At 44.2% G+C, this 26,429-nt stretch overlaps 1 protein-coding gene and 1 long non-coding RNA gene across 3 annotated transcripts in view; one reads left to right on the top strand and one right to left on the bottom strand.

Moving 5' to 3' along the window:
- Positions 1-26,429, top strand: part of ANXA4 (annexin A4) — an 86,648-nt gene that overhangs the window by 40,018 nt on the left and 20,201 nt on the right. For both annotated transcript variants that reach the window (XM_010367619.2, XM_010367620.2), the window contains exons 3-5: positions 6,041-6,128; positions 24,389-24,483; positions 26,044-26,157. In XM_010367619.2, the coding sequence (XP_010365921.1) occupies positions 6,041-6,128; positions 24,389-24,483; positions 26,044-26,157 (297 nt within the window). The remainder of the gene's footprint in view (positions 1-6,040; positions 6,129-24,388; positions 24,484-26,043; positions 26,158-26,429) is intronic.
- LOC115894253 lies at positions 7,525-18,546 on the bottom strand. The gene is made up of 3 exons (XR_004054323.1): positions 18,336-18,546; positions 8,267-8,437; positions 7,525-7,930 (listed from the first exon to the last, which is right to left on the bottom strand). It is a non-coding gene; the product is annotated as an uncharacterized LOC115894253 (long non-coding RNA).

The following is a 26,429-nucleotide window of genomic DNA, read 5'->3' on the forward strand; positions in this document are numbered from 1 at the left end:
ACTGCAAGCTCCGCCTCCCAGTTCACGCCATTCTCCTGCCTCAGCCTCCTGAGTAGCTGGGACTACAGGCAACCACCACCAGGCCCGGCTAATTTTTTGTATCTTTTAGTAGAGATGGGGTTTCACCTTGTTAGCCAGGATGGTCTTGATCTCCTGACCTCGTGATCCACCCACCTCGGCCTCCCGAAGTGCTGGGATTACAGGCGTGAGCCACCCAGCCTGGCCTATTTTTATTTTTTATAGGGATGAGGGGCTTGCTATGTTGCCCAAGCTGGTCTCAAACTCCTGGCTTCAAGCAATCCTCCCACCTTGGCCTCCCAAAGTGCTGGGATTACAGCGTGAGTCACTGTGCCTGGCCAACATGGAGAATATTTATTCAGAAATGCTTATGGTGCCCCTACTTTGTGCCAGATGTGGTACTAGGACTCAGAATTAATGAGATGCTTTTCCTGTCTTCAGGAGGCTCACAGCTTTCCTACAAATGAAGACTGTAATCAAGTGGCCCTTTGTGTGCTTTCCACTCTAGGAAAATTACCTCAGTTGCTCTCATCTTTCCTCCTAAAACCTGTTTTTCTGTCCTGACTATTATTTATTAGACAGATAAAGGACATTTTAAAAAGAAAACGACACTATCCAGTCGCGACATTGGAAACACCAACTATTTGCCATTATTTTATTTTAGACTTTACTCATATGTATAATGATTTTTCAATAAGTAATAAGAGGATAAACAACAGTTTTATAGCCTTTCTTTTCCTCTACTTAGTATAGGAAACAAGTTATGTATTCACTCTGATCTTATGCTTTACCTCTTCTCTATGCTAATGAGATAATGTAATGTTTGTATTACATTTCATATCATTAAAATTATTTACTCTAGTGGTTATGTTTTAATTTTCTTCTTAATTTTTTTATTTTATTTTTTTTGAGACAGAGTCTCAATCTGTTGCCCAGGCTGGAGTGCAGTGGCGTGATCTCGGCTCACTACCACCTCCGCCCTGGGTTCAAGCGATTCCCCTGCTTCAGCCTCCCAAGTAGCTGGGATTACAGGTGCCCACCACCACACCCGACTAATTTTTTGTATTTTTAGTAGAGACAGGGTTTCACCGTGTTGGCCAGGCTGGTCTCGAACTCCTGACCTCATGATCCACCCACCTCGGCCTCCCAAAGTGCTGGGATTACGGGCGTGAGCCACCGCGCCCTGCTTTCTTCTTAATGTTTAAAAAATTTGCCGAATTCTCTACAATATGTTTTTAAATCATTGTATTCAAGATTTTAAAACATGTTTTATGGAGGTATAATTTGCATATAGTGAAATGCACATCCTTTAAGGTTACTGGTCGATAAGTTTTGACAAATGTATATACCCACATAACCTACTCGTGTATCGAGGTAGGACATTTTATCGTTCCCAGAAGCTCCTCCATGCCCCTTTCATATCAACTCCCCTTCCCACCCTCCACTCCACACAGGCAATGCAACTGCTGTTCTGAGTGTTATCATAAGTTAATTTTGCCTGTTCTAGAACATCCTATAAATGGAATCAGAGTAGGTACTATTTTGTGTCTGACTTCTTTTTCTGGGCATTGTATTCTTTTGCAAGTCATCCGTGTTGTTGCATCAGTAGTTTGTTCCTCCATTCCTTTTTTTGCTAATTAGTATTCCATTGTATTGTATTCCGTTCTTTTTGGCATATATCTTCTTCATTATTAATGTAATAACAACATTTCATCAATTGTGATATGGCACCTATTTTTATCTATTCATTTTCATCATTCCTTCCTGTATCCTCTGTTTCCTTTGCCTGCTATCACAATGGGCCCTCTTGGGACAGAATTCCATATCTTCCCAGAATGGATAATGGTATATTATACCCGGAAATTTAATCAATATGGGTATTTATCATGCTAACAGGGAACACATTTCTTGATCTTTTTCCTGGAGAAAAAGAGTCACTAAGAATGCTAACTGGTAAACAGAACCACCCTTGCCAATTCCTCTATTGATTCACCTTGTTATATATTAATCCTAATCCCACAGTAGTGTCCCTCAGCAATGTAGTTTGCTTAATAGTTGAATGCAGTGTTTGAGTGCCATCCAAAAATTTTTCAATAAGGGAGTTCCAAAAGAACCTTGTGAAACATTCAACTCAGAAAGCTGTCTCATGCTGGGGCCAAAGGCCATGTTGGAGTTCTGACAGCAAGTCACCAATTTGCATATTACTACTGATATGTAATAGAAGAAAAGAAGTAAAGTAACTCTGTTAGTTTCTTGAAGCTGCCAAAACAAAGTATTAGGTTGGTGCAAAAGTAATTGCACCAACCTAATAGCACAAACTGGGTGGCTTAGAATAATAGAAATGTGTTGCCTCACAGTTCTGGCGGCCAGAAACCCAAAGCAAGGTGTCAGCAGGGCTGTGCTCCCTTTCACACCTGTGCAGAAGCCTTCTGGGCCTCTTCCTAGCTTCTGGGGGTTTGCTGGCAATCCTAGCTATTCCTTGGCTTGCTGCTGCATAACTTCCGTCTCTGCCTTTGTCATACGGTGCTTGCCCCTTTTATCTCTGTCTTCTCATATCCACATCTTCTTATAATGACACCAGTCATACTGGATCGGGGCCCACCCTACTCCAGTATCACCTCATCTTAACTGATTAATCTGCAGCGGCCCTATTTCCAAATAAGGTCACATTCTGAGGTGCTGGAGGTTAGGACTTCAATGTGTCTTTTTTGTGGGGGAGATACAATTCATCCAATAACAGCGCCCAAGGAAGTTGATGTCATACATTTCTACGTTCCTCTGTCAGACATAGAAGGGTGATGGCCAAGTGCTAAATGTTTACCATATCCAGGACATGGAAGCCTGGTCTTGCAGCAGAGAAGGCCTATGCCCTGGGTACCTGAGGACTTGGACGGGCTTGATGTGGGCCACTATGGGCCTGAGAGGTCCAGGCCAGGGTGGTCTAGTGCAGTAAGCTCAAGTCAGGCTCACTAGAGAACTGCACTAAGGGTATAAAAATCCTCCATTCCTTTAGATGGCCCATATTACATTCTTGGATCCAATTAGATTATCAGAAAACTTTAACTCTATTCCACACCGTTTTTGCCACCTTGCACAAATGCTCCATCCTAGATTCTGCTTTGGCATTACCCCATAGGCTTGTGTGGAGGTGTAATACAAGAAATAGATGAAAGAATCTCATTATTTTATTTATTATGGAGGCACAGCTGAAGTCCTCTTTGATGATGATGATGATGATGATGATGATGATTCTGAGTTTTTGTTTTAGTGTTTACTTTTTTCTGGGTTTTGTGCTAAGTACATTCCCATATTATCCTGTTTCTGTGAGTTATCATTATTCCCAATATACAAGTGAGAAAAATGAAATGTCCCCAGGCCACACAGCTAGAAAGAGGTAAAGATAAGATTCATACCCCACTCCAGTGCTTATGCTCCTTCCCACTAAGCTTCTTAGACCAAGCGCCAGCTACTCCCTAATTCCTCAGCCTCTGGACAGTGCTCGATCCTGGATTTCCTATGAGCTCAAGGACCGCCCCTTCTCAGCCATCCTTTCTGGGCTCTCCCGTCTTGGACCTGTACTGTTGGAGAGACCCAGGCTTATCCTAAGTTCCTGTCCCTATTTTCACTTTCTTTCCAGGTCATCTCATCAAGTACCACCCAAATGCTGATGCGTCCTAACTTTATTATGCTGGATGTGACCTCTAGACTTATATTGTGTAACCAATTGTCTTTTTGACAATTCCCCTGGGATATTTAATGGACATCCCAAACTGAACATTTCCAACATAGAACCTCTAAATCCCACCCCACACTGCCACCCTAAATCTAGTAGTCTTCCTCCGGTTTTCCCCGTCTGGGTAAATGATACCCAGCTGCTCAGGGGAAAAGATTTAGAGTTATACTTGATTCTTTTTTTTCCTCACCTCCCACGTTAGTCCATCAGCAAGTTCTGTCGCCTTTGCTCCAAAACACGTGCTGAGCTGTCTGTTCTCCTGTTTATTTCCATCTTAACTATTTCACCCTAGTCTAGCTCATATCCCACCCCCGGATCTCGGCCCAGGCTTTCAGATGGTCTCTGCATCTCCCTACAGCAGCCCAGGGGATCTTTTAAATCGATAAGTCAGATCATGTGTCCCCATCTCCTTGCTCAAAACCTGTCGGTGGCTTTCTACTGCACTTAGAATAAAATACAAACTCCTTACCTGGCTTGAAGGGCTGCCTTGCTCTGGTCCCAGCCCACCTCTCTGATTTCCTTCTTTTTTATTTTTAGTTCATTTATTTAAATATTTTTATTATGGAAAACTTTAAACATATATGAAAGTAAACAGAATACTATAAGGAACCCCTTTGTGTACCTGTCAATAATTATAAACTCATCGTCACTCTTGTTTTTTGTCTTTTTTTGAGACAGGGTCTCACTCTGTCGCCCAGATTGGAGCACAGTGGTGCGCTCTCGGCCCACAGCAGTCTCCACCTTCTGGGCTCAAGAGATCCTCCCACCTCAGCATCCTGAGTAGCTGGGACTACAGGCCTGTGCCACCATGCATAGCTAATCTTTTGGTATGTTTTTGTAGAGATGAGGTTTCACCATGTTGCCCCGTCTGGTCTCAAACTACTGGGCTCAAGAGATCCGCCCGCCTCAGCCTCCCAAAGTGCTGGGATTGCTGGGGTGAGTCACCATGTCCGGCCTGTTTCTTCTTTATCTCCACTTCCTCCCCTTTCTCTCCACCTGTGTGATTTGGAAGCAAACCCAAGACATCTTGTCATTTCATCTGTAAACTATTTCAGTAGATTAAACCTCTTTTCAAAATGAAATATCACCATAATGCCATTCTTATACCTAAAAATGTTAAAACCAAGTCCTTAGTGTCATCAAATGTCAATGTTCAAATTTTCATTGTCTCATAAATGTCTTTTGTTTTTTACTGTTTAGGATCCAAATTATGGTACTACAGGTTCACATTATGATCATTGATGTTCCTTTTCAATGTCTTTTAAACTGTAGTTCCCTTCCATCTCTCTCTTTAAATTCTCCTTGCCATTTATTTGTCGAAGAAACTAGGTCGTTTTTGTTTTTTTTTTTTTTTTTGAGACGGAGTCTTGCTCTGTCGCCTGGGCTGGAGTGCAGTGGCCGGATCTCAGCTCACTGCAAGCTCTGCCTCCCGGATTCATGCCATTCTCCTGCCTCAGCCTCCCGAGTAGCTGGGACTACAGGCGCCAGCCACATCGCCCGGCTAGCTTTTTGTATTTTTCAGTAGAGACGGGGTTTCACCGTGTTAGCCAGGATGGTCTCAAACTCCTGACCTTGTGATCCGCCCGTCTCGGCCTCCCAAAGTGCTGGGATTACAGGTTTGAGCCACCGCGCCCGGCCTAGGTCGTTTGTTAAGTGCTGTGTCTCAGAGTCTGGATTTTGCTGACTGCAACCCTTTGGTGTGGTTTAACATTCTCCTTTCTCCTATTTACTGTAAATTTGTTTTTGGCTCTAGAGGCTTGATTGGATTCAGGTTTGATATTTTTCCCTTTTAGGGGGAACGGGATTCCACAGTGATGTAGTTCATCTTCCCCTCCCCTCCTTGCCCACCAACTTGAGCCACACTGGCCTCTATCCTGCTCTCCCTACAAACTAGTTCCAGCCTCAGGGCCTTTGCAGGAGCTGTCTCCTCTGCCCATAACTCTTGCCTCCGTGTTTGCATGGGCAACTGCTTCATCTCATTCAGCTCTTAACCTCAATGTCACTCCTCAGAATGGGCCTGCAGGACCTCTCTATCTGCTTCACAGCACTGCTCACCCCCAGGCAGTTTATGGAATTGAGAATTGTTGGCTTGTTCACTGTCTGCCTCCCATGAGCTAGAGCATCAGTCCCGGAGAGCAAGAGCTCCATTTTTCACGGTCACTGCCATATCCCTAGAACCTAGAATACTGTCTAGGCTATGGTCAGTGCTCAGCAAATGTTTGCCGAATGAGATGACTCCGTGTTGGTAAGAGGCTGCCTCTCAGTAACATCACTGTCTTTTGTGCTCAGGCAACCAAAGGAGGTACTGTCAAAGCTGCTTCAGGATTCAACGCCATGGAAGATGCCCAGACCCTGAGGAAGGCCATGAAAGGGCTCGGTAAGTGTCTTGCTGGAAGTGAATCCTCCTGCGTTCATTGCACATCACAGGGTCACACAGGAGAGTGCCATTTCTGCTGGCCATCACGTGGGTCTTCCTTTAATAAAACACAAGGGAGTCTGGGTGTGGTGGCTCACACGTGTAATCTCAGCACTTTGGGAGGCTGAGGTGGGCGGATCACTTGAGGCCAAAAGTTTGAGACAAGCCTGGCCAACATAGCAAGATCCCATCTAGACTAAAAATAAAAAAATTAGCCAAGCATGGTGGCACACACCTGTAATCCCACCTACTTGGGAGGCTGAGGGAGGAGAATCACTTGAACCCAGGAGGCAAGGTTGCAGTGAGCTGAGATCTCACCATGGCACGCCAGCCTGGTAGACAGAATGAGACTCCATCTCAAAAAAGAAAGAAAGAAAGAGGGAAAGAAGGGAAGAAGGAAGGAAAGAAGGAAGAGAAGGAGGGAGGGAGGGAAAGAAAACACATGGGACAAGTTGAGAAAAGTTGGGACAAATTGGATGGGGAGGGGCATTAGTTCTTCACTTTAATAAAGAATGATACATTTAATATACTTGTTATGGATTTCCCCTATTGTTTAAACCTGCTTTGAATTACAACATCGGCCAGGAGTGGTGGCTCAAGGCTGTAATCCCAGCACTTTGGGAGGCCGAGGCGGGTGGATCACAAGGTCAGGAGATTGAGACCATGCTGGCTAACACGGTGAAACCCCGTCTCTACTGAAAATACAAAAAAATTAGCCAGGCGTGGTGGCGGGCGCCTGTAGTCCCAGCTACTCGGGAGGCTGAGGCAGGAGAATGGCATGAACCCAGGAGGCGGAGCTTACAGCGAGCCAAGTTTGCGCCACTGCACTCTAGCCTGGGCGACAGAGTGAGACTCCATCTCAAAAAAAAAAAAAAAAAAAAGAATTACAACATCATGAATCTGCATATTAAATTTTAGAAATGCATTTGTTTTCCAATTAGTGCTGGTATGTATATAGTGCCATAGATTTACAAAGCACTTTCACAAACATTATCTCATTGGATACATGCAACAACCTGTGATTTAGTGAAAGCAACTATTCCTATTGTCATTTTAGCCCCATTTTACACATGTGAAACTGAGACCCAGAGAGGCCAAGTAACTCACCAAGTCACATAGTGAGTGAAACTGAGCCATGGCTCACACTAGACAGATCCCATCTCAAGCTCCGGGTCATCAGCGCTAAGTCCACATTCTTGCCTTGAGTCCCTCTGCTTGTTGCTGTGGTGATAGACACAGCTGTGACAGCACTGACATGCAATGTGTGGAATTTAATGTGAGAAGGCTGGTGAAGCAGCCTTGTTGTCTGGGGTAAATACCAAGGTTTTTGGTGTCATGGCCAAGGAGATTGAGGTTGCAGACACACACACACACACACACACAGAGAATGAGTTTGGAGCAGGAGTTTAATAGGCAAAAGAAAAGAATAGCTCTCCATCACGGAGAGGGGTCCCGAGCAGGTTGCCAAGTGGTAGTAAAATTGTCAGGGTTTTTATAAACGGGCTACTGAGGAGGGGGCTCTGAGGAGGGAATGTCTTATCCTCCTAGGGCCCAATGGTTAGTTGGGACCAGGTATGCTATGTCTATAGCGCAGAGTTTTTTCTATCAGCTCTTATCCCATTCTCCGACCACACAGATGGACTCTTAGTCTGTGTTTCTTTGTCTTGCTTACCTGGGAGGGAGAGTTTCTGTGTCTGCTCCCACACATCTTCTTGCAGCTGCAGGCATCCCCCCAGTCTTTTAGCTTCTCTATCTTAGTGCGCCTAAAGGGAAAGGAATATGCTTATTAAGACCCACTGTTTTACTGGGGCCCATTGTGTAAGTGTGAAGTTTGGTGATGACCCAGGAGACTTCCCCCTGTCTTTCTGTGCTCAAGCCATCTTCTCTGTGTTTTACAGCCTCAACTTTCAGGCTGCCTGTTGCTAGAAGAGAAGCGCTTTTTTTGAACTGCATGAGATTAGAAAGGGAGCTATTTTTCAGCTGCTTTTTGTTAAAAGGAAAGTTTTCTGCCAGGGACTCAGTTTTTTAGGTAGACTGTCTACCTAAATAATTTCTGACTCCTATACTGTATTTCCCCCCTCAGAAATGGAATCCCTAACTGCCGCTAGGGGAAACCCGGTGACATTTCTTCTGGCTCCTTCCTGCTGGAGAGTGGTGTTGTGTGGGGAACAGCAGCTGGGGCTTCCTCCGGGGCTGATTTAAGGGTCCTTCGTAGGAGGGCAGTTTCATTTTCGGCTCCATTTGCAGCACCATCTGAAGCTTGTTGGTTTCTAGACGAGAAGAGATAAACTTTACAAGGAGGTTTAGAATATAGGTTCCAAATATGAGTATTAAGACGACTATTATTAATGGGGGCAGGATAGGCCGTAACCATGACAACAGAGTTTATTTGATACCCGTGAGCCATTCAGATGGGTTGTGCTGTTGTAAGTGGGTATATGGGGTTTGGCTTTGTTTAGCTTCCTTGGTCTTACTTTCCCAAAAAAGAGGGAAACCTTGGGGTTACAGTTTACCTGGCAGGATTTGTAGGATAATTGCCCAGAACTAGAACATGTTTCCAGATTTTTCTATCACCCATGCCTTTCTGTTTTCTCTGAGCTGCAGCCAGAGATTGCTGGTTGGTTGACAGGAATAAGCAGGGATAGTTTAAAATGTCGGCAAGAACTTAAAAACAACTAATGAGACTAGAAGTTAATAACAGAGGTATGATAAGTTTTAAAACATAATTTCTCTTTCTCTTGTCTTCATTTTTGTTAAAAACAATCTATGATAGGACTGGGCTGTTTGTAAAACAGACTTCAGTCCTATACTTGGCCTAATTATTTGCATAAAGTACAGCAAGAATAATCATCCTTACACAGGCCTTTTAGATTGGCTTTGATGGAACCTTGTTCCATGAGGAATTTTAGATAGGACTTTTTAAAGCCAAGCCCAGCCATGGGTTTGTACTTTTAAATACCTGTGAGTTGGATAAGTTATTTTCCTTCTTGAGGTTCCAGAAGCATGGGGTTCCTAGGGCTGTTAGAAAGTGACATTCTTTACTCACCGCAGGTCGGGAACCCGGTATGGAGACTGTGTAGACAGGTATGAGGCCAGTTTTCCCCAGGGCTTTTTATTGGCTCAGCAAGTTAAGCTTGATTCCTTAAAGGGAAACATACCCTTCCAGTCAAAGCCTTGGTAAAACAACCAGTTTTTCCAATTGTGTTTTGTTGCAAGAGAAAATGGATTCTTGGCCGGGCGCGGTGGCTCAAGCCTGTAATCCCAGCACTTTGGGAGGCCGAGACGGGCGGATCACGAGGTCAGGAGATCGAGACCATCCTGGCTAACATGGTGAAACCCCGTCTCTACTAAAAATACAAAAAAAAAACTAGCCGGGCGACCTGGCAGGCGCCTGTAGTCCCAGCTACTCGGGAGGCTGAGGCAGGAGAATGGCGGGAACCCGGGAGGCGGAGCTTGCAGTGAGCTGAGATCCGGCCACTGCACTCCAGCCTGGGCGCCAGAGCGAGACTCCGTTTCAAAAAAAAAAAAAAAAAAAGAAAATGGATTCTTGCTGCACTGATTCAAACAACTATACTGTTGTAATTTAAGAATATTTATAACTAGTTTCCAAATTCTAGAGGAATTAGGCAGAGAGAAATAAACATGCTCCAAACTTTGCCTATAGTAGTACACTTTGCTTAGTTATCAAAGGCTGTAGCTAAAGACAAATTTTTTTGACTCTAAAAAATAAAATAAGGATTAGCCATGTTCTAAGCATAAATGAGGAATATTGCTTTAGTTTTCTATTAGTTTAGTTCATTCCATTAACTTTTGTTTTGTTTGATATTTATAAACATTTTAGCCTGTTATGAATCCTGTACATTTTTTGGTCATGACAAACCTGCATTGGAGAGAACTTGTTAAAGTCCCATGGCTTGATTACAAACCATCTTTTGAAGGTAATTAAAACAAAACAACAATTGTCTGTAAATGACAAAATGTCCAGTTTGGATAGTCAGAAATACAATTAACAAAGAAATTTCGTTATTTTTGTGGTTTTCAAAAACCCAGCATAACAAGCTTAATTGTAATAGCACACATTCAGACACTAGAACCACAGACATCCCATACAGTTTTGGAACACATGTTAATATTATCCCCTAAAATATAACCTGAAGAGTATTAGACATCATTTTGGTAATTTTATGTACCTCAACATGTTAAATAATTCTGTTTACCTCTCCTCTAGATGCTTCAGGGGTCCTCTGCAGTACCCAAAAGCCAGGGGTTAGGAAAGACAACCTTGAGACTAAAGTTTGACTTTGGGAAGCCTGTTAAGTATATTTAAAATTTAAAACACTTGATATTATGAAATAGACTTTTAGATTACCGTTTTTTGTTTTTGCCAAAATGATGAGCCAGAAATTTAAAAAAGCAAAAACCATTCATTCTTTTATATTCCATGAAACTCCTGTGTTAAGAGAGAAAGTTAAATTTTACCTTTTGCATTAGTTTACTATTAATGTTAACCTTAATTTTAAATGAAACATTATAGACAATCCTATTTAATGTTAACCAGTTTGACCATGAAGTGAGATTTTCACATACCTGTTATAGTCCTTGACATGTTTTGCTAAAGAGGGGATTAGCATTTTAAGAAAACCTTGCTGTGCTTTTATTTCAGTGATTAATTTACAGAAAAAAACCATATAATGCCCTTTTGATTTAGTTAATATGTTCACACACAGAGTTTTCTTTGCAAGATTAATTTTTACAACTTTTTTTACAATTTGCTTAAACCTTCTACTTTAAGACAATTCTTTATTTCTAAGCAAAATATACATTTCCATGCCTTCTTATAATCTTTAAATAAAAACATCTTTTACTGTTTTTACACACTTTGCATGCAATTCCATGTTCAGTAGTTTCAATCACATGTTATAATGGTAACTTTTAGTAATTTTTAACTTTAATGTAAAACCTGTTAGGTTGTTTTAATTATGCGCTAGATGCAGATAAAGTTTGACTCCTTTCAGCATAGTTAGGGGCATGATTACTTCCACATGTTCCCAGGCCCTACCAATTGTGAAGCAGGCAAGTTGACAGTTTGTAAAGGCTCAAGAAGCAGTTTAAGGCCAGGCGTAGTGGCTAGTGCCTGTAATCCCAGCACTGTGGGAGGCTGAAGCAGGTGGATCACCTGAGGTCAGGAGATCGAGACCATCCTGGCCAACATGGTGAAACCCCGTCTCTACTAAAAATACAAAAATTAGCTGGGTGTGGTGGCACGTGCCTGTAATCCCAGCTACTCAGGAGGCTGAGGCAGGAGAATCGCTTGAACCAGGGAGTCAAATGTTGCAGTGAGCCAAGATTGTTCCACTGCACTCCAGTCATGGTGACAGAGCAAGACTGTGTCTTAAAAAAAAAAAAAAAGAATTGGGAGGCCGAGGTGGGCGGATCACAAGGTCAGGAGATCGAGACCATCCTGGCTAACACAGCGAAACCCCATCTCTACTAAAAATACAAAAAAATTAGCCGGGCGTAGCGGCGGGCGCCTGTAGTCCCAGCTACACGGGAGGCTGAGGCAGGAGAATGGCGTGAACCTGGGAGGCGGAGCTTGCAGTGAGCCGAGATTGCGCCACTACACTCCAGCCTGGGGGTGGTGCAAGACTCCGGCTCAAAAAAAAAAAAAAAAAAAAAGTTTACAATAACCTTAAAACATTTAGCAAACCTAGTATTTGAGCTGCAGAATTTAGACCACATTTTGATACCTTGAAGACATTTGTACTTTGCCAATAATTCCTAAGACTCTTTTTATTTTTAAAGATTGAAGTCACATGAACTGAAAGGTACCACAGCTTTTATTTTTCCCTTAAAAATATTTGATTTACGGCCGGGCGCGGTGGCTCAAGCCTGTAATCCCAGCACTTTGGGAGGCCGAGACGGGCAGATCGCGAGGTCAGGAGATCGAGACCATCCTGGCTAACACAGTGAAACCCCCGTCTCTACTAAAAAATACAAAAAACTAGCCGGGCGTAGTGGCCAGCGCCTGTAGTCCCAGCTACTCGGGAGGCTGAGGCAGGAGAATGGCGTAAACCCGGAAGGCGGAGCTTGCAGTGAGCTGAGATCCGGCCACTGCACTCCAGCCTGGGGGACAGAGCGAGACTCCGTCTCAAAAAAAAAAAAAAAAAAAATTATATATTTGATTTACGCATTTATTTTTCTTAGGCCAATTAATTAGAGTTCCTTTTTTAAATAGACATTACACAAGTAGCATATACGTAACCACACAGACAAAAGGAAGAAGATCCAGTAGTTATAAGATTTTGCATGTGCCAATGTCCCAGTTGGATTATTGGCCTCCGAAGTAGGTTTTTTTTTGTTTTTCTGTTTTTTTTTTTTTTTTTTTTGAGACAGAGTCTGGCTCTGTGGCCCAGGGTGGAGTGCAGTGGCGCGATCTCAGCTCACTGCAAGCTCCGCCTCCCGGGTTCACGCCATTCTCCTGCCTCAGCCTCCCGAGTAGCTGGGACTACAGGCGCCCGCCTACCTCACCCGGCTAGTTTTTTGTATTTTTTAGTAGAGACGGGGTTTCACCATGTTAGCCAGGATGGTCTCCATCTCCTGACCTCGTGATCTGCCCATCTCGGCCTCCCAAAGTGCTGGGATTACAGGCTTGAGCCACCGCGCCCGGCCCCGAGTGAGGTTCTTTAAGAACAACTCTAGGAATACAGTTTCCAGGGCCTAATAAGCAAGCATAGCCGGAAGACAAAGACAGATTTTGAGAAGTATTTATTCACCTTTAATTCTAGAAGCTCCATGAGGAAAACAGATTTTTTCCTAAAATGGGATTTGTGGCGCCTTTTCTGTTTCCCCAAGGAGTCCCAGGCCACCAGAAGTCATTCTAGGTAGACCAAGAGTGGCAAGACACAGTTAAAAAAAAAAAAAAAAAAAAAAAAAAGCAATTCAGTCGACTGAGAAAAAAATAAAAAAATGTTTTCCAGGAAAAGAAGATTTATGAAAAGAAAAACATAAAGGCCTTTTAAGTATAACCATAGCTTGGATATCCACTTTTAATTGAGCTGAATGTTCTTTAAGAAAATCCTTTTTCATTAATTAAAACTTTACAGAGAATGCAAACAGTGATTCTTATTATTTGTTTTACCCAGTTTGCTCCACTTACCTGTTCACAATCATGTTTAGGTTCTCCAGTTTTCTTTGGGAGAAAGTGGCTGGGCTCAGGCAAGGGTAGGTTTTCAACTGGACTGCAGATCCCTTTAGCAGCAAAGCTTGGTATTTGAGGAGGCAATTGTTTGTTAGCCAGAGACTTTCCTTAGAGGACAACAGTCCTGTTACATTGTGTGGGGTTAAACAGTTATTTCCTGTGGTTAACCCAGTGGCCTCTGGCACCCAGCAAAGCCTCTACTGTAACTGCTTGGAGGCAGGCTGACCATCCTTTGGCCACCAAGTTTTAAGTTCCTTGCTTAAGTAACTCACTGGCTGTTGAGCTGGACCTCAAGCCTTAGTTAAAACTTCCAGGGCCATTTCCTTCCTTTTTGTTGCATAGAGACTAAATGCTTTCCCCATGGAAATACTGCGGGCTGTTATGTTATGTTATGTTATGTTATGTTATGTTATGTTATGTTATGTTATGTTATGTTATGTTGTTTTTGAGACGGAGTCTCGCTCTGTCGCCCAGGCTGGAGTGCAGTGGTGCCATCTCGGCTCACTGCAAGCTCCGCCTCCTGGGTTCACGCCATTCTCTTGCCTCAGCCTCCCAAGTAGGTGGGACTACAGGCGCCCGCCACCTCGCCCGGCTAATTTTATTGTCTTTTTAGTAGAGTCGAGGTTTCACCGTATTAGCCAGGAAGGCTTGGTTTAGCTGGTTAAAGGCTTTTTGAGCCTTAGGTTCCCCAAAAAGAGAGGGGTGAGTTTTAACTGTTTGAGTTTCTTTTATGAAGCAGTATAAAGGGTGAGCCATTTCCTTGTGCCCAGGTACTCATGGTTTACAAAATCCATTTAATGCCCAAGAATTTTCCTAACTATCAAAGGAAATGGGCCTAATCCTTTCCTTACCTGGTGCTCTGGTCCCTTCTGATAAGACTACAACTAGGTACTTTACTGAAGTCTGACAGAGCTGAGCTTTAGATTTTGAGACTCTATACTCCCTTTCAGCTAAGAAATGGAGGCGAGTCTTAGCGTCTTCCTGAGCCTTCCTTGATTGGGGCACAGAGGAAAGTGTCATCTACACACTGCAAGACCCTGAGCTGAGGACAGGAGAACTTAGAAGGGTCCTTTGACAGTGCTTGTCCAAACGAATGAGGGCTGTTTTGAAATCCCTGAGGCAGCACCATCCATGTTAACTGCGTGGTCTGGCCAGAGGGATCCTTACAGGCAAACAGGTATTGAGAGTCAGGATGTAACAGTATGCAGAAAAAGGCATCCTTTAAATCTAGGACTATAAACCATTTAGTTCCTTTAGGTATTTGAGTCAGCAAGGTGTGGGCTTTAGGGACTACTGGCTGAATTGGGACTATGGCCTATTAACGAGGCAGAGGTCCTGAACTAGTCTCCATGCCCCCTTGGGTTTTTGCGCTCCTAGTATAGGGGTGTTGCAAGGACTGTTACAGGGTCTGAGGAGGCCCTGCATTTTTAGGTTATTAATAATAGCTTCTAGTCCTTTTCTGGCCTCTGGCTTTAGAGGACATTGTCTCTGGTTAGGGAAAGAAGTGGGATTTTTTTTTTTTTTTTTGAAGCAGAGTCTCGCTCTGTCGCCCAGACTGGAGTGCAGTGGCCGGATCTCGGCTCACTGCAAGCTCCGCCTCCCGGGTTTACGCCATTCTCCTGCCTCAGCCTCCCGAGTAGCTGGGACTACAGGCGCCCACCACTTCGCCCGGCTAGTTTTTTGTATTTTTAGTAGCGATGGGGTTTCACCGTGTTAGCCAGGATGGTCTCGATCTCCTGACCTCGTGATCCGCCCGTCTCGGCCTCCCAAAGTGCTGGGATTACAGGCTTGAGCCACCGCGCCCGGCCAAGAAGTGGGATTTTTAAGGTGGATCTGAACTGGCCTAGCAGTTTTAGCTTGACCTATTCTTCCTTGAGTTGCCCACACTTCTGGATTAATATTGGCTTTCACTAAGGGAAGACAAAGAGTTTGTCCTGGGGCCATGAGGACTCTGAGCCCATGTGGGCTGAAATGTCTCTACCTAATAAAGGAGTGGAACTTCCAGGCATAATTAAGAAGGCATGTGTAAATAATAAGTCTCCCCCAACTGCAGCTAAGGGATTGAGAGAAATATTGGGTTAGAGTCTTTCCTGAGACACCCACCATGGTTGTGCTATGGGAAGAGGGGAGGCCTGGATTGTACAAGAGAACAGAGAGACTGGCTTCAGTATCCAGGAGGAAGCCCACCCTCCTCTCTTCAACTTCCAGAATCACCCGGGGCTCCTGAGCAGTGATGGCAGTCTGAGCCACTGGAGCCAGGGGTTTGAGCCCTGGGACCTGTCAGTCCTGCCGGACCATCTGTGAGACCAGTTCTGGACCTAGTGACCTCCATCTTCAGGGGCAGTTTAATATCCATTGGTCTCCACCACAGGCTGGACAGGGTCAAGGTGGCTTTTTCTTGTTGCCTGGGCAATTCTTCTCAAAGTCCCCTGGCTTGCCACACCAGTAGCAATTAGTGGCTGCTTCCTGAGGATCCTGGACTCTGCAAGCCTGCAAAGCAGCCACTCGAGCCTTAGTCACTTTCTCTTTTTCTCCTGGGCCTCCTCCCAGTCCCTATGGTAAAAGACTGAGGTGGCCACCTTCAGGAGATCTTCCAAGGTACTATCTGGTCCTATAACCTGTTTCTGTGGCTTCCTTCTGATATCAGGAGCTGCCTGCTTTTCAGCTGCAGTGAGGGTTTGGCTTAGAAGCAGCATAACAGCCCTCTATGTGAAGTCAAACACTTGAGTTAGATTTTGGAAGGTCTCTACGTATTACAGTCATCAGAAAATCGGCCCAAGTCTTCCTTTATTTGTCTACGGTCCTGTAATGAGAAGGGAACATGTACCCTAGAGGTGCCCCTTCCATCTGGCATTTCTTGTAGGGGTAGGAGTGAAGCTGGGGCAGTAGGGAGCTTTGGAGATGGTGGAGCTGGAGGAGCTGATGGTGCAGTTGGAGGGGGCCCCATATTAGGAAAACTAGGACTGGGGCACTTAGAAGCTGCCCCCAGTGGCTCCTCCAAAACTTGCTCTTCTGACTTAGGGGAATTACTCTCCACAGACCTGCCTGATATGATTGCTAAGAGAGCTGAGTCAATTGTGCAGTGCTTGCTAAGGTCAGGGTTGTCTTGCAGGGCAAAGAAAGCCTGTGCATAGGGCACCTTGGACCATTTGCTCTCCTGTCTACAGAAAAGATCTAACTGTTGGATAAGATTAAAATCAAGGCTCCCTTCAGCTGTCTATGTCTGTTCATTCCAGAGACAGTAAGAAGGCCACGTCCTTGTGCAAAAGAAAATGAGCTGCTTTTTCTTCAAAGTTTTAGGGTCAAAGGAGTCCCAGTGCTTCAGAATGCACTCCAGAGGAGTGCCGGCCAAAGATGGCTTGTTACCCATCTGAAAAAGAGACAAGAGTAGAGGTGTTCCTCGGTCTTCTGGTTCTTTTCAATGTGACTCAGGGAGGAGGGGACACAGTAGGAGCGTCCTCCCAGCTGTTCTCCCTCCTTGGTCCCCAGGTCCCAGCACCATAATTGCAGCCCAATGGTTGCAGGTGTGACCCCCAAGCATAATACCAGAGGCCCTAATCAATGGGCCAGTCATGTTTACCTGTATGACCTTAGTCATCTGCCTAATAATTGGATAATTACCCTCTGACCCACGTGGCTTCTTGATAAATGGGTCTCAGGAGAGATTATGTAACTCTTACATTTGAGCAAGGCCCATTAATGGAGGGAGTATACTGGATTGAGCTTTATACTCTGCTATTATGGACCGGACTAGAGAATTTATTCTTAGGTGGTGTTTCCGATAAACTTCCAGACATAAAATCCCCTTTCTATTTCGATGCCATTCTAGTTGTAGGCAGAATGGGTGTCTCCAGAGAACATAAGGGTCAAATGGTGGCCTTCCTGCTAACAGAGAGAGTACTGAGACTAAAATTTGGTTTTGGAGGACATATTCCTCTTCACTGCTGAAAGCAGAGTTCTCCCATTTGCAGAGGAGGCATAAGGTTTGGTATCTATTAGAAGGATGTAAAAGGGAGAAGAACTGAAAAGCCAGAGACTTTTAGCAAAGGACAGACAAGATTCCTCATGGAGAGGATTCCCGTTTTACTAGGTGTGCTAGTGGAATACCAGGCAGTAACTTTGCCTCCATATGCTCTTTAAACAAAGGACGGAGAGAGAAGTCTGACCTGTGGCAAGCTGTCCCCACAGCATACCTCCTAACAGGAGAAAGTTAATTCGCCTCATAGAGGGGCTATCCAGTCTGACTGGACAGTGCTGGCTCCTCACATGGGAAAAGAAACAGTCTAAGTAGACAGAGGGGCATTTACTGGGGGCAAAGTAACCTCCCACCCAAACCCAGGAAGTGTTATCGTTAGGAGTAAAATAGTCTTTGAGATCTGGATCATGGAATCCCCCTATCTGTAAAAAGTCACAAAAACAGCAATCCCTTGAACTGTATTCCTGGTTACTAAGGTGGTTGCTAAGCCTGCCTAATTGAATTATCTCCTGGGCTGTAAAAATTCCTGCAGCATTTCATACAGAGAGGGGATGGGAGACATGGTGACTGCAGAAAGGAAAGGAGGAAAATAAGATTTGCAATAGGAAAACTTGGGGATCCTGTGGCTGGCACCCAGTCAGGCAGTCAGAGGCTGAGGTCAGTCCAGGAGCCTTTTGAATAACACCAGGGTGTGGTCCTGGCCAGAAATTCTCAGTTGCTCCAGGACCTATTCCAGCCCCATGCAACAGCCAGGCCTTCCATGAAAAGAAACTAGTTTGGACAGAGCCAACATTCCCAGCACCCTGAGGTCACTAGGGGATTGGCTAGGTCCTCCCCGGCAAGCCTCACATCTGAGTCTTCAAGACTGGTGGCCAGCCCTTGTGGCTCCTTAATCAACTGTCAGATGCCTGGTGTTTTTGATAGTTATTTGAGAGAATAAAAACGGAGGACAAGAAACCTCGGAAGTGAAAGTAGAGTCAGCTCCTTTACTCACCATTCTGATGAAGTCACCTTCAAATCCTGGACGAGCCCTCAAAATGAAGCAGCCTTGTTGTCTGGGGTAAATACTGAGGTTCTTGGTCTCATGGCCAAGGAGATTGAGGTCGAGGACATGCACACGCACATAGAGTGAGTTTGGAGCAGGAGTTTAATAGGCAAAAGAACAGAACAGAACAGTCACAGAGAGGGGTCTAGAGCAGGTTGCTAAGCAGTAGTAAAAATGTCAGGGTTTTTATAAATGGTCTAGGGAGGAGGGGCCTCATGAGGAGGGGATATCTTATCCTCTTAGGGCCTGACAGTTTAGTTGGGACCAAGTGTGCTGTCTGTATAGAGCAGAATTTTTTTTTTATCAGCTCTTATCCCATTCCCTGACCACATAGGCTGACTCTTAGTCTGTGTTTCTTTGTCTTGCTTATCTGGGAGGGAGAGTTTCTGTGTCTGTTCCCATACATCTTCTTGCAGCTGCAGGCATCCCCCCAGTCTGCTTTTAGTTTCTCTATCTTAGTGCACCTAAAGGGAAAGGAATGTGCTTATTAAGACCCACTGTTTTACTGGGGCCCACTGTATAAGTGTGAAGCTGGCGATTACCCAGGAGACTTCCACCCCTCCTTCTGTGCTTGAGCTGTCTTATCTGTGTTTTACAGCCTGAACTTTCAGGTTGCTTATTGTTAGAAGTGATTTTTTTTAACTGTGTGTAGTTAGAAAGGGAGCTATTTTTGAGCTGCTTTTTGTTAAAAGGAAAGTTTTCTGCTGGGGGACTTTACCCTAAATGTCTACCTAAATAATTTATTTTTGCGTCCTATAACACTGGTAGTGTCTTCCAGCATGCTACCCTCCAGTTAGCTCCTTGGGGGCCACCACCTTCATGCTGGGTAGGTACAGTGATTCTATGTGCACCACAAGCTACCTGGCCTAGCCTCTACCCCCAAGACCTTGTCTCAGTGGACTTTTGGCTAGAGAAGTATCCCCTGGTTCTTAGCTGCTATTTAGAATCTCCTTGAGATTGGGGTAAAAACACATGACCGTGAGACCATGACTCTTTTCTATCCAAAAAGAGTTCATTTTACTCAGCCTCAAGGTTGCTAACAGTAACAACAGTAGCAATAATAGGAAATGTTTATTAAGCTCTACTATGCGTCAGACATAGAGATAGATGCTTTCCATGGGTTATCTGTTTTAATCCTGACAGCAGCTTGTTTTACTGTTGAGAAGGTAAAGTATAGTGACTGAAGTTGGTTAACTTGCCCATGGTCCCAGAACTACTAAGTGGTATATTCAGGATTCTAGGTAATTCCTAGAACACTTTCCTTTCATCTTTGCATGATCAGCTGCCTCATGTCTGATTCCCGAGCTGGAGTTTAAGCCACTGTTCTATGCTGCTGCCCATCTCTGAAGAGAACATTGTCCTGAATCTATGTATCTTCTTCTTTTCCCTTTTTCATAAAAAGAGAAAAGTACAGGACCCACCTTTTTTTTCAGTTTATCCTAATTCTTTGGTGTATTACAAGGACACCATAATTCAAAATGTAGCCCAGGTCACATTCAAAATTAGCAACATAAAGGGTGAGGAGACATTTGGCACAACCACCCTTTTTCAGTGCCTGTTATGTGTGGGCCAATGCAAAGCAGACTGTTGGAGGAGACAAGGATTATAATCCCTAGTTCTTGTGTTCAAATAGTCTATGAATGCTAGCACAGCTAAGGCTTGCACAGAAATAACTATGATTAATTCATAATATAACAGTAACAGGAGGGGCACAAATAAGATCCCACTGGGGTTCAGAGAGAAGAGATCACGTTTCACTTGGGGGCAATGGGCAAAGCTTCTTGGAGGATGTAGAAGTTAAAATGGACCTTGGGAGATGATTGAGTTTCTGTAAACAGAGTTAAGAGACAAGGTGTTTCAGATGAATGGAATGGCATGTGCTGAGGTCTAGGGGAGTCATGGTAAATACACAGAAAAGTGTCTTATAGCAGTGAAAGTGGCCTCGTCTGGGATGACACCCAAGGTTTGTTGTCTCATGACCACAGATATCAAGGATGTGGACACACAAAGAGTGAGGTTAAGAGTGGAAGTTTAATAGGGAAAAGAAAGAGACTAGCTGTCTGCTACAGAAAGGGATTCCAGAAAAATGGGTTGCCAATTCACAGTGAAATGCAAAGGGGTTTATAGATGAGCTGTGGCAGGGGCTGGGGATGGGGAGGGCTGATGTCTGATCTACACAGGGCACCAAAAACCAGTTAGAAACAGGTGGGCTATCTGCATAGGGCACAAATCTCTGGCAGCCACTACCCCAGTCTTTTATTATGCAGGTGGGTTTTCAGCCTGAGCTGTACTTTCTTACGTTTCTTTCTTACTGTACACATGCTAACAAAAAAGGGAAGATGAAGTTTCCATGGTGGACATGCCTGGCCCCCAGGTAGCCCTTTTCTATTGGCACAGTGGCCAGCATTCCCTTGTGCAAGCTTTCAGTTTCCTTATCTACGTTTGTAGCTTGATCTTTCAGGCTTCTCTTTGTTAGAAAAAAAAAAAAAAAAAAGATTTTGGGGGCTGCTTTTTGTTAGAAGGGAAGTTCTGCCAAGGACTCTTTTGCCCTCACTATCTGTTTTTTTTTTTTTTTTTTTTTTCGCTTTTGAGATGGAGCCTCGCTCTGCCACCCAGGCTGTGGAATGCACTGGCATGATCTCGGCTCACTGCAACCTCCACCTTGCGGGTTCAAGTGATTCTCATGCCTCTGCCTCCCGAGTAGCTGGAATTACAGGCCCCCACCACCATACCCAGCTAACTTTTATATTTTAAATAAGAGACAGGGTTTTACCATGTTGGCCAGGCTGGTCTTGAACTCCTGACCTCAAGTGATCCATCCACCTCAGCCTCCCAAAGTGCTGGGATTACAGGCATGAGCCCCCACACCCGGCCTGCCCTCACTATCTGCCTAAACAATTTCTTTCTATCTCCTGTATCAGCAGGAGGTACTTGCAAAGCAGGAGCTTTCTGAGAAAGCAGGTACCAGAAGGAGGTTCTAGGGGGTGCTACTGAGAAAGCCACCCATAAGAATCACAGACGGGGAGTTGTCCCACAGGCACTGGTCGGGAAACAACATATGCCAGAATCATGATGCTAAATGGAGGGGGTTAAGGAGACATATAAACCAATAGACTGGTGATGAAAGAGGTCAGGAGCGTGGAGTGCAGCACAGTTGGGTAAAGCACAATATTTCAAGAGCTGAGTCCGTGAATTTGGCTGCCTAGTGTCCTTTTATGTGGCTGTTTACAATAGTGAATGGGATATTGTAGAGAGTCTCAAATGTCAGGCTGCAGCGCCTAAAGTAAATCCAGTAGATGATGGGGAGCCATTGTGTATTTCTGAGCAGGGGAGGGACATTGTGAGTTTTTCTTTTTACACAAATGAATCTGGCAAGACTCTGGGAAGACCAATCAGGAGTTAAGAATGCTCGTTAGCAGACATCTGCACTTGTCTAAGAAGAAACCCTGAAATCTTGAATTGGAGTGGTTATGGTAGGAAATAAAAAGAGGGAAAGAATGCAAAAGAGGCTGTAAAGCAACATTTTTCATGACAGTGGACTTGAATGTAGAGGAAAGGAGAGGGTGAAAAAATCAAAGCTATTGGCCGGGTGCAGTGGCTCACACCTGTAATCCCAGCACTTTGGGAGGCCTAGGTGGGCAGATCACGAGGTCAAGAGATCAAGACCATCCTGGCCAACGAGGTGAAACCCCATCTCTACTAAAAACACAAAATTGGCCGGGCATGGTGGCTCAAGCCTGTAATCCCAGCACTTTGGGAGGCCAAGACGGGCGGATCACGAGGTCAGGAGATCGAGACCATCCTGGCTAACACGGTGAAACCCCGTCTCTACTAAAAATACAAAAAACTAGCCAGGCGAGGTGGCGGGCGCCTGTAGTCCCAGCTACTCGGGAGGCTGAGGCAGGAGAATGGCGTGAACCCGGGAGGCGGAGCTTGCAGTGAGCTGAGATCCGACCACTGCACTCCAGCCCGGGCGACAGAGCAAGACTCCGTCTCAAAAAAAAACAACAACAACAACAAAAACCCCACAAAATTTAGCTAGGCATGGTGGCACTAGGGAGGCTGAGGCAGGAGAATCGCTTGAACCCGGGAGGCAGAGGTTGCAGTGAACTGAGATGGCGCCACTGCACTCCAGCCTGGCCACAGAGCAAGACTCCGCTTCAAAAAAAAAAAAAAAAAAAAAATCAAGTCTATTTTGAGAATTTCAGCTTGGCTTGACTGGGGAGAAGAGTGATCCCTTTCAAAGAAACAGGGAGAGAACAAAAGGTAATGAACCCTCTCTGCCCCCTCCACACCCCCTCCTAGCTGAGAGTGCCAAGGGAGAAACTGATTGTTGTATGGATTGTCCTCTCCTTTTTAAAAATAGGAACACGGCTGGACATAGTGGCTCATGCCTGTAATCTCAGCACTTTGGGAGGTTGAGGCAGGTGGATCACCTGAGGTCAGGAATTCGAGACCAGCCTGGCCAACATGGTGAAACCCCATCTCTACTAAAAAATACAAAAAAAAAAAAAAAAAATTAGCCAGGCGTGGTGGTAGGTGCCTGTAATCCCAGCTACTAGGGCGGCTGAGGCAGGAGAATTGCTTGAACCTGGGAGGCGGAGGGAGTGAGCCAAGATTGTGCCACTGCACTCCAGCCTGGGTGACAGAGCGAAACTCCATCTCAAAAAAAAAAAAAAAAGAACAGAAAGTGATCCCCAAGGTATGTAAACTTAAAGTTCTATAGCTTCCTCTCCACAACTCACATCTTATCTCTAATCTTGCCAAGGATAACTAAGGTGAGGCTGTATTTTTTCACTTCTCCCTGAAATATTTTCAGTAGAATCACTTCTGAAACCTATCCCAACCCCCCATACAGCATAAACAACGAGGAAACAGAAGATTCACCAAACATTTATGAACATCCCAGCTGTTATAAAGATAAGGGACCAATTTGAAAAATCAGAATAAAGTCTCTTTGTAAAAGCTGCTGCAAGAAACAGGCAAGCAAAACTTAGAACATTTTTAATTTGTAATTTTTGCTTAAAGTTTTGGTAAGATGTTGTATCATGGTAATTTGTCAGCAGTTCTAAAAGGGAACCATTTGTGTTCAGGAAAGATAGCTTAGAAGTGAAAAACATAGTTCCAGATTTTAAAACACAGTGAACGTAGTTACAGCCAATTTAAACTCTGCAAAATGTCAAATTGGTGAATTAAAAGACAAGTTTGAATTGTTTCAAAACTCAGAGGAGATGATAAAGAGATAAAGAAAATGCAAGAATATGGAAGAGAGAGATAGGAGATTCAAAAGACATGAAAAGAATTCTAGAGGAGATGACTGGGCACGGTGTCTCACACCTGTAACCCCAGCACTTTGGGAGGCCGAGGCGGGCAGATCATTTGAGGTCAGGAGTTCAAGACCAGCCTGGTCAACATAGTGAAACCCTGTCTCTACTAAAAATACAAAAATTAGCTGGGGGTGGTGGCACAGCTCTGTAATCCCAGCTACTCAGGAGGCTGAGGCAGGAGAATCACTTGAAGCCAGGAGGCGGAGGTTGCAGTGAGCTGAGATCGCGCCATTGCACTCCAGCCTGGGCGACAGAGCAAGACATCCTCTCAAAAAAAAAAAAAAAAACACACAATTCTAGAGGAGAGGAAGAATAATTACTCCAGCCAACATTTTTTAAATGTTTAGTAAGTGCTGGGCATTTAATTATATTGTTTAACACTTGCAGCAGCCTATTGAAGGAAATCACTGTCATCATTCACATTTGCAGATAAGGAAACTGACTAATGTTTAGAAAGTTAACCATTTTGTTCAGTAGTAAACAGCCAATTAAAGGACAGGGTAAGTCCCAAACCTAGCATCTGTTTCCCAAAAAGTAGAAAACCCTCTGAATAAGGGCCTCTTTTCTTAGAAAGCCCTCTGCGTGTGTTTGGGTAACTCCAGTGTCCGCAGAGGAACCCGCTTTCTCATTCCTCTCTCCAATAACACTCACCCGCTGTCTCTGTTCTGTCCCCAGGCACCGATGAAGATGCCATTATTAGCGTCCTTGCCTACCGCAACACCGCCCAGCGCCAGGAGATCAGGACGGCCTACAAGAGCACCATCGGCAGGGTAGGCCACAGTCTTTCCTGCTCTGTCTGGCTGACTTGGCAGCAACAGGAAGCAGGGCCTCTTCCTGATCTAGGATCCTGAAGTGACCCTGTGTTTTAAAAGATCGATCCTTTGTCTTGTTTAAAGATGTTCTCGAGGCCAGGTGTGGTGGTTCACACCTGTAATCCCAGCACTTTGGGAGGCCAAGGCAGGCTGATCACTTGAGTCCAGGAGTTTGAGACCAACCTGGACAATATGGTGAAACCCCATCTCTACTTAAAAATACAAAAATTAGCTGGTCATGGTGCCAGGCACCTGTAATCCTAGCTACTTTGTAGGCTGAGGCAGGAGAATTGCTTGAACCCAGGAGGTGGAGGTTGCAGTGAGCCAAGATCATGTCACTGCACTCCAGCCTGGGCAACAGAGCAAGACTCCATCTGAAGAAAAAAAAAAAAAGAAGAACGATTACGATCCTTCTTAGTCAATTGATCTTAAACAGGTTCTTAAACTCTCTGACCCGTTCCAGGAGGAAATGTGAATAAACATCTTTAGAATTTGGTCCATTTTCCAAATACTTATATTTGTAAATTATATCTTAGGAATTGAGCCTTATGAAATAATCATGAATGATCACAAAGATACAACTAAATGCCTTATATATATAACAATAGAAGAATAGAACCAGACGACTAGTTAAAGAAATTAGGCCAGGTGTGGTGCTCACACCTGTAATCCTAGCACTTTGGGAGGCCAAGGCAAGTGAGGTCGAGATTGTGCCACTGCACTCCAGCCTGGGCGTCAGAGCGAGACTCTGTCTCAAAAAAAAAAAAAAAAAAGAAGAAATTATATTGCACCTATCCATAGAAATCTCCACAGCTGCTAAAAAGGTTATCGGTGAATACTGACTTGGAAATACATTCAAGACATATTGTTAAGTAGGCAAGTACATTTACATCGGTGTCTACAAGCATATTAACCTTAAGGCTCCTTTACCTCTTAAATTTTTTAGGACTTTTGGTTTTGTGGGTTCTATCTTTTGATATTTGCCTTATTAGAAACTAAAACTGAGGGCATTTAAAAATATATATTTGTTAACTTAGTAAAAACAATAAGTGTATGTTACTATAAATAACATTTTAATGAAAAAATAGCTATATATCCCAAAACAAAAAAATTTAGTGAGAAGACTGGCATCATTTTACATTTTGCAGATCTCTTTAATGTCTGGCTTAATGGAAGACAGATGGCTTCTCATATCTATTTCTACTTCAATTTGTTATGATATGTTGTTTGGGTTGAGGTATATGAAGAAAATCTGGTCTTGTACAGATATGTACTTGAAAATGGGGGGAGTATTTGAACAGTTGTTGATGCACAGACAATGTCAAATAGCCCACTGTATGCTTGTGGAAGAATGACAGTGAAAAGGCAAATAACATCTGAGTATTATTCCGAGGATAGGTTTGACTTGCAGGCTCCTTGAAAGGGTCTTGGAGACCCCAGACATCCCTGGACCACACTGGAGAGTGGCTAGTCTCATTTGCTGTCGCAGTTAAGTGGAGCTACTTTCTTGCGTTGCAGGACTTGATAGACGACCTGAAGTCAGAACTGAGTGGCAATTTCGAGCAGGTGATTGTGGGGATGATGACGCCCACGGTGCTGTATGACGTGCAAGAGCTGCAAAGGGCCATGAAGGTCTGTGCTCTTCCTCTTGTGCTCTTGGTGCTGTTGATGCAAACGCTGATGTGCTTTCTTAAGAGACTGTCACCCAATAACAAAGACATGGAAGCAACCTAAATGCCCATCAATAGTAGACTGGATAAAGAAAATGTGGTACATGTACACCGTGGAATAGCTGTAGAAAGGAACAAGATCATGTCCTTTGGAGGAACATGGATGGAACTGGGGGTCATTATCCTTAGCAAACTAAGGCAGGAACAGAAAATCAAATACTGTATGTTTTCACT

Source organism: Rhinopithecus roxellana, chromosome 17, assembly GCF_007565055.1.
Source record: "Rhinopithecus roxellana isolate Shanxi Qingling chromosome 17, ASM756505v1, whole genome shotgun sequence".
Taxonomy (NCBI): domain Eukaryota; kingdom Metazoa; phylum Chordata; class Mammalia; order Primates; family Cercopithecidae; genus Rhinopithecus; species Rhinopithecus roxellana.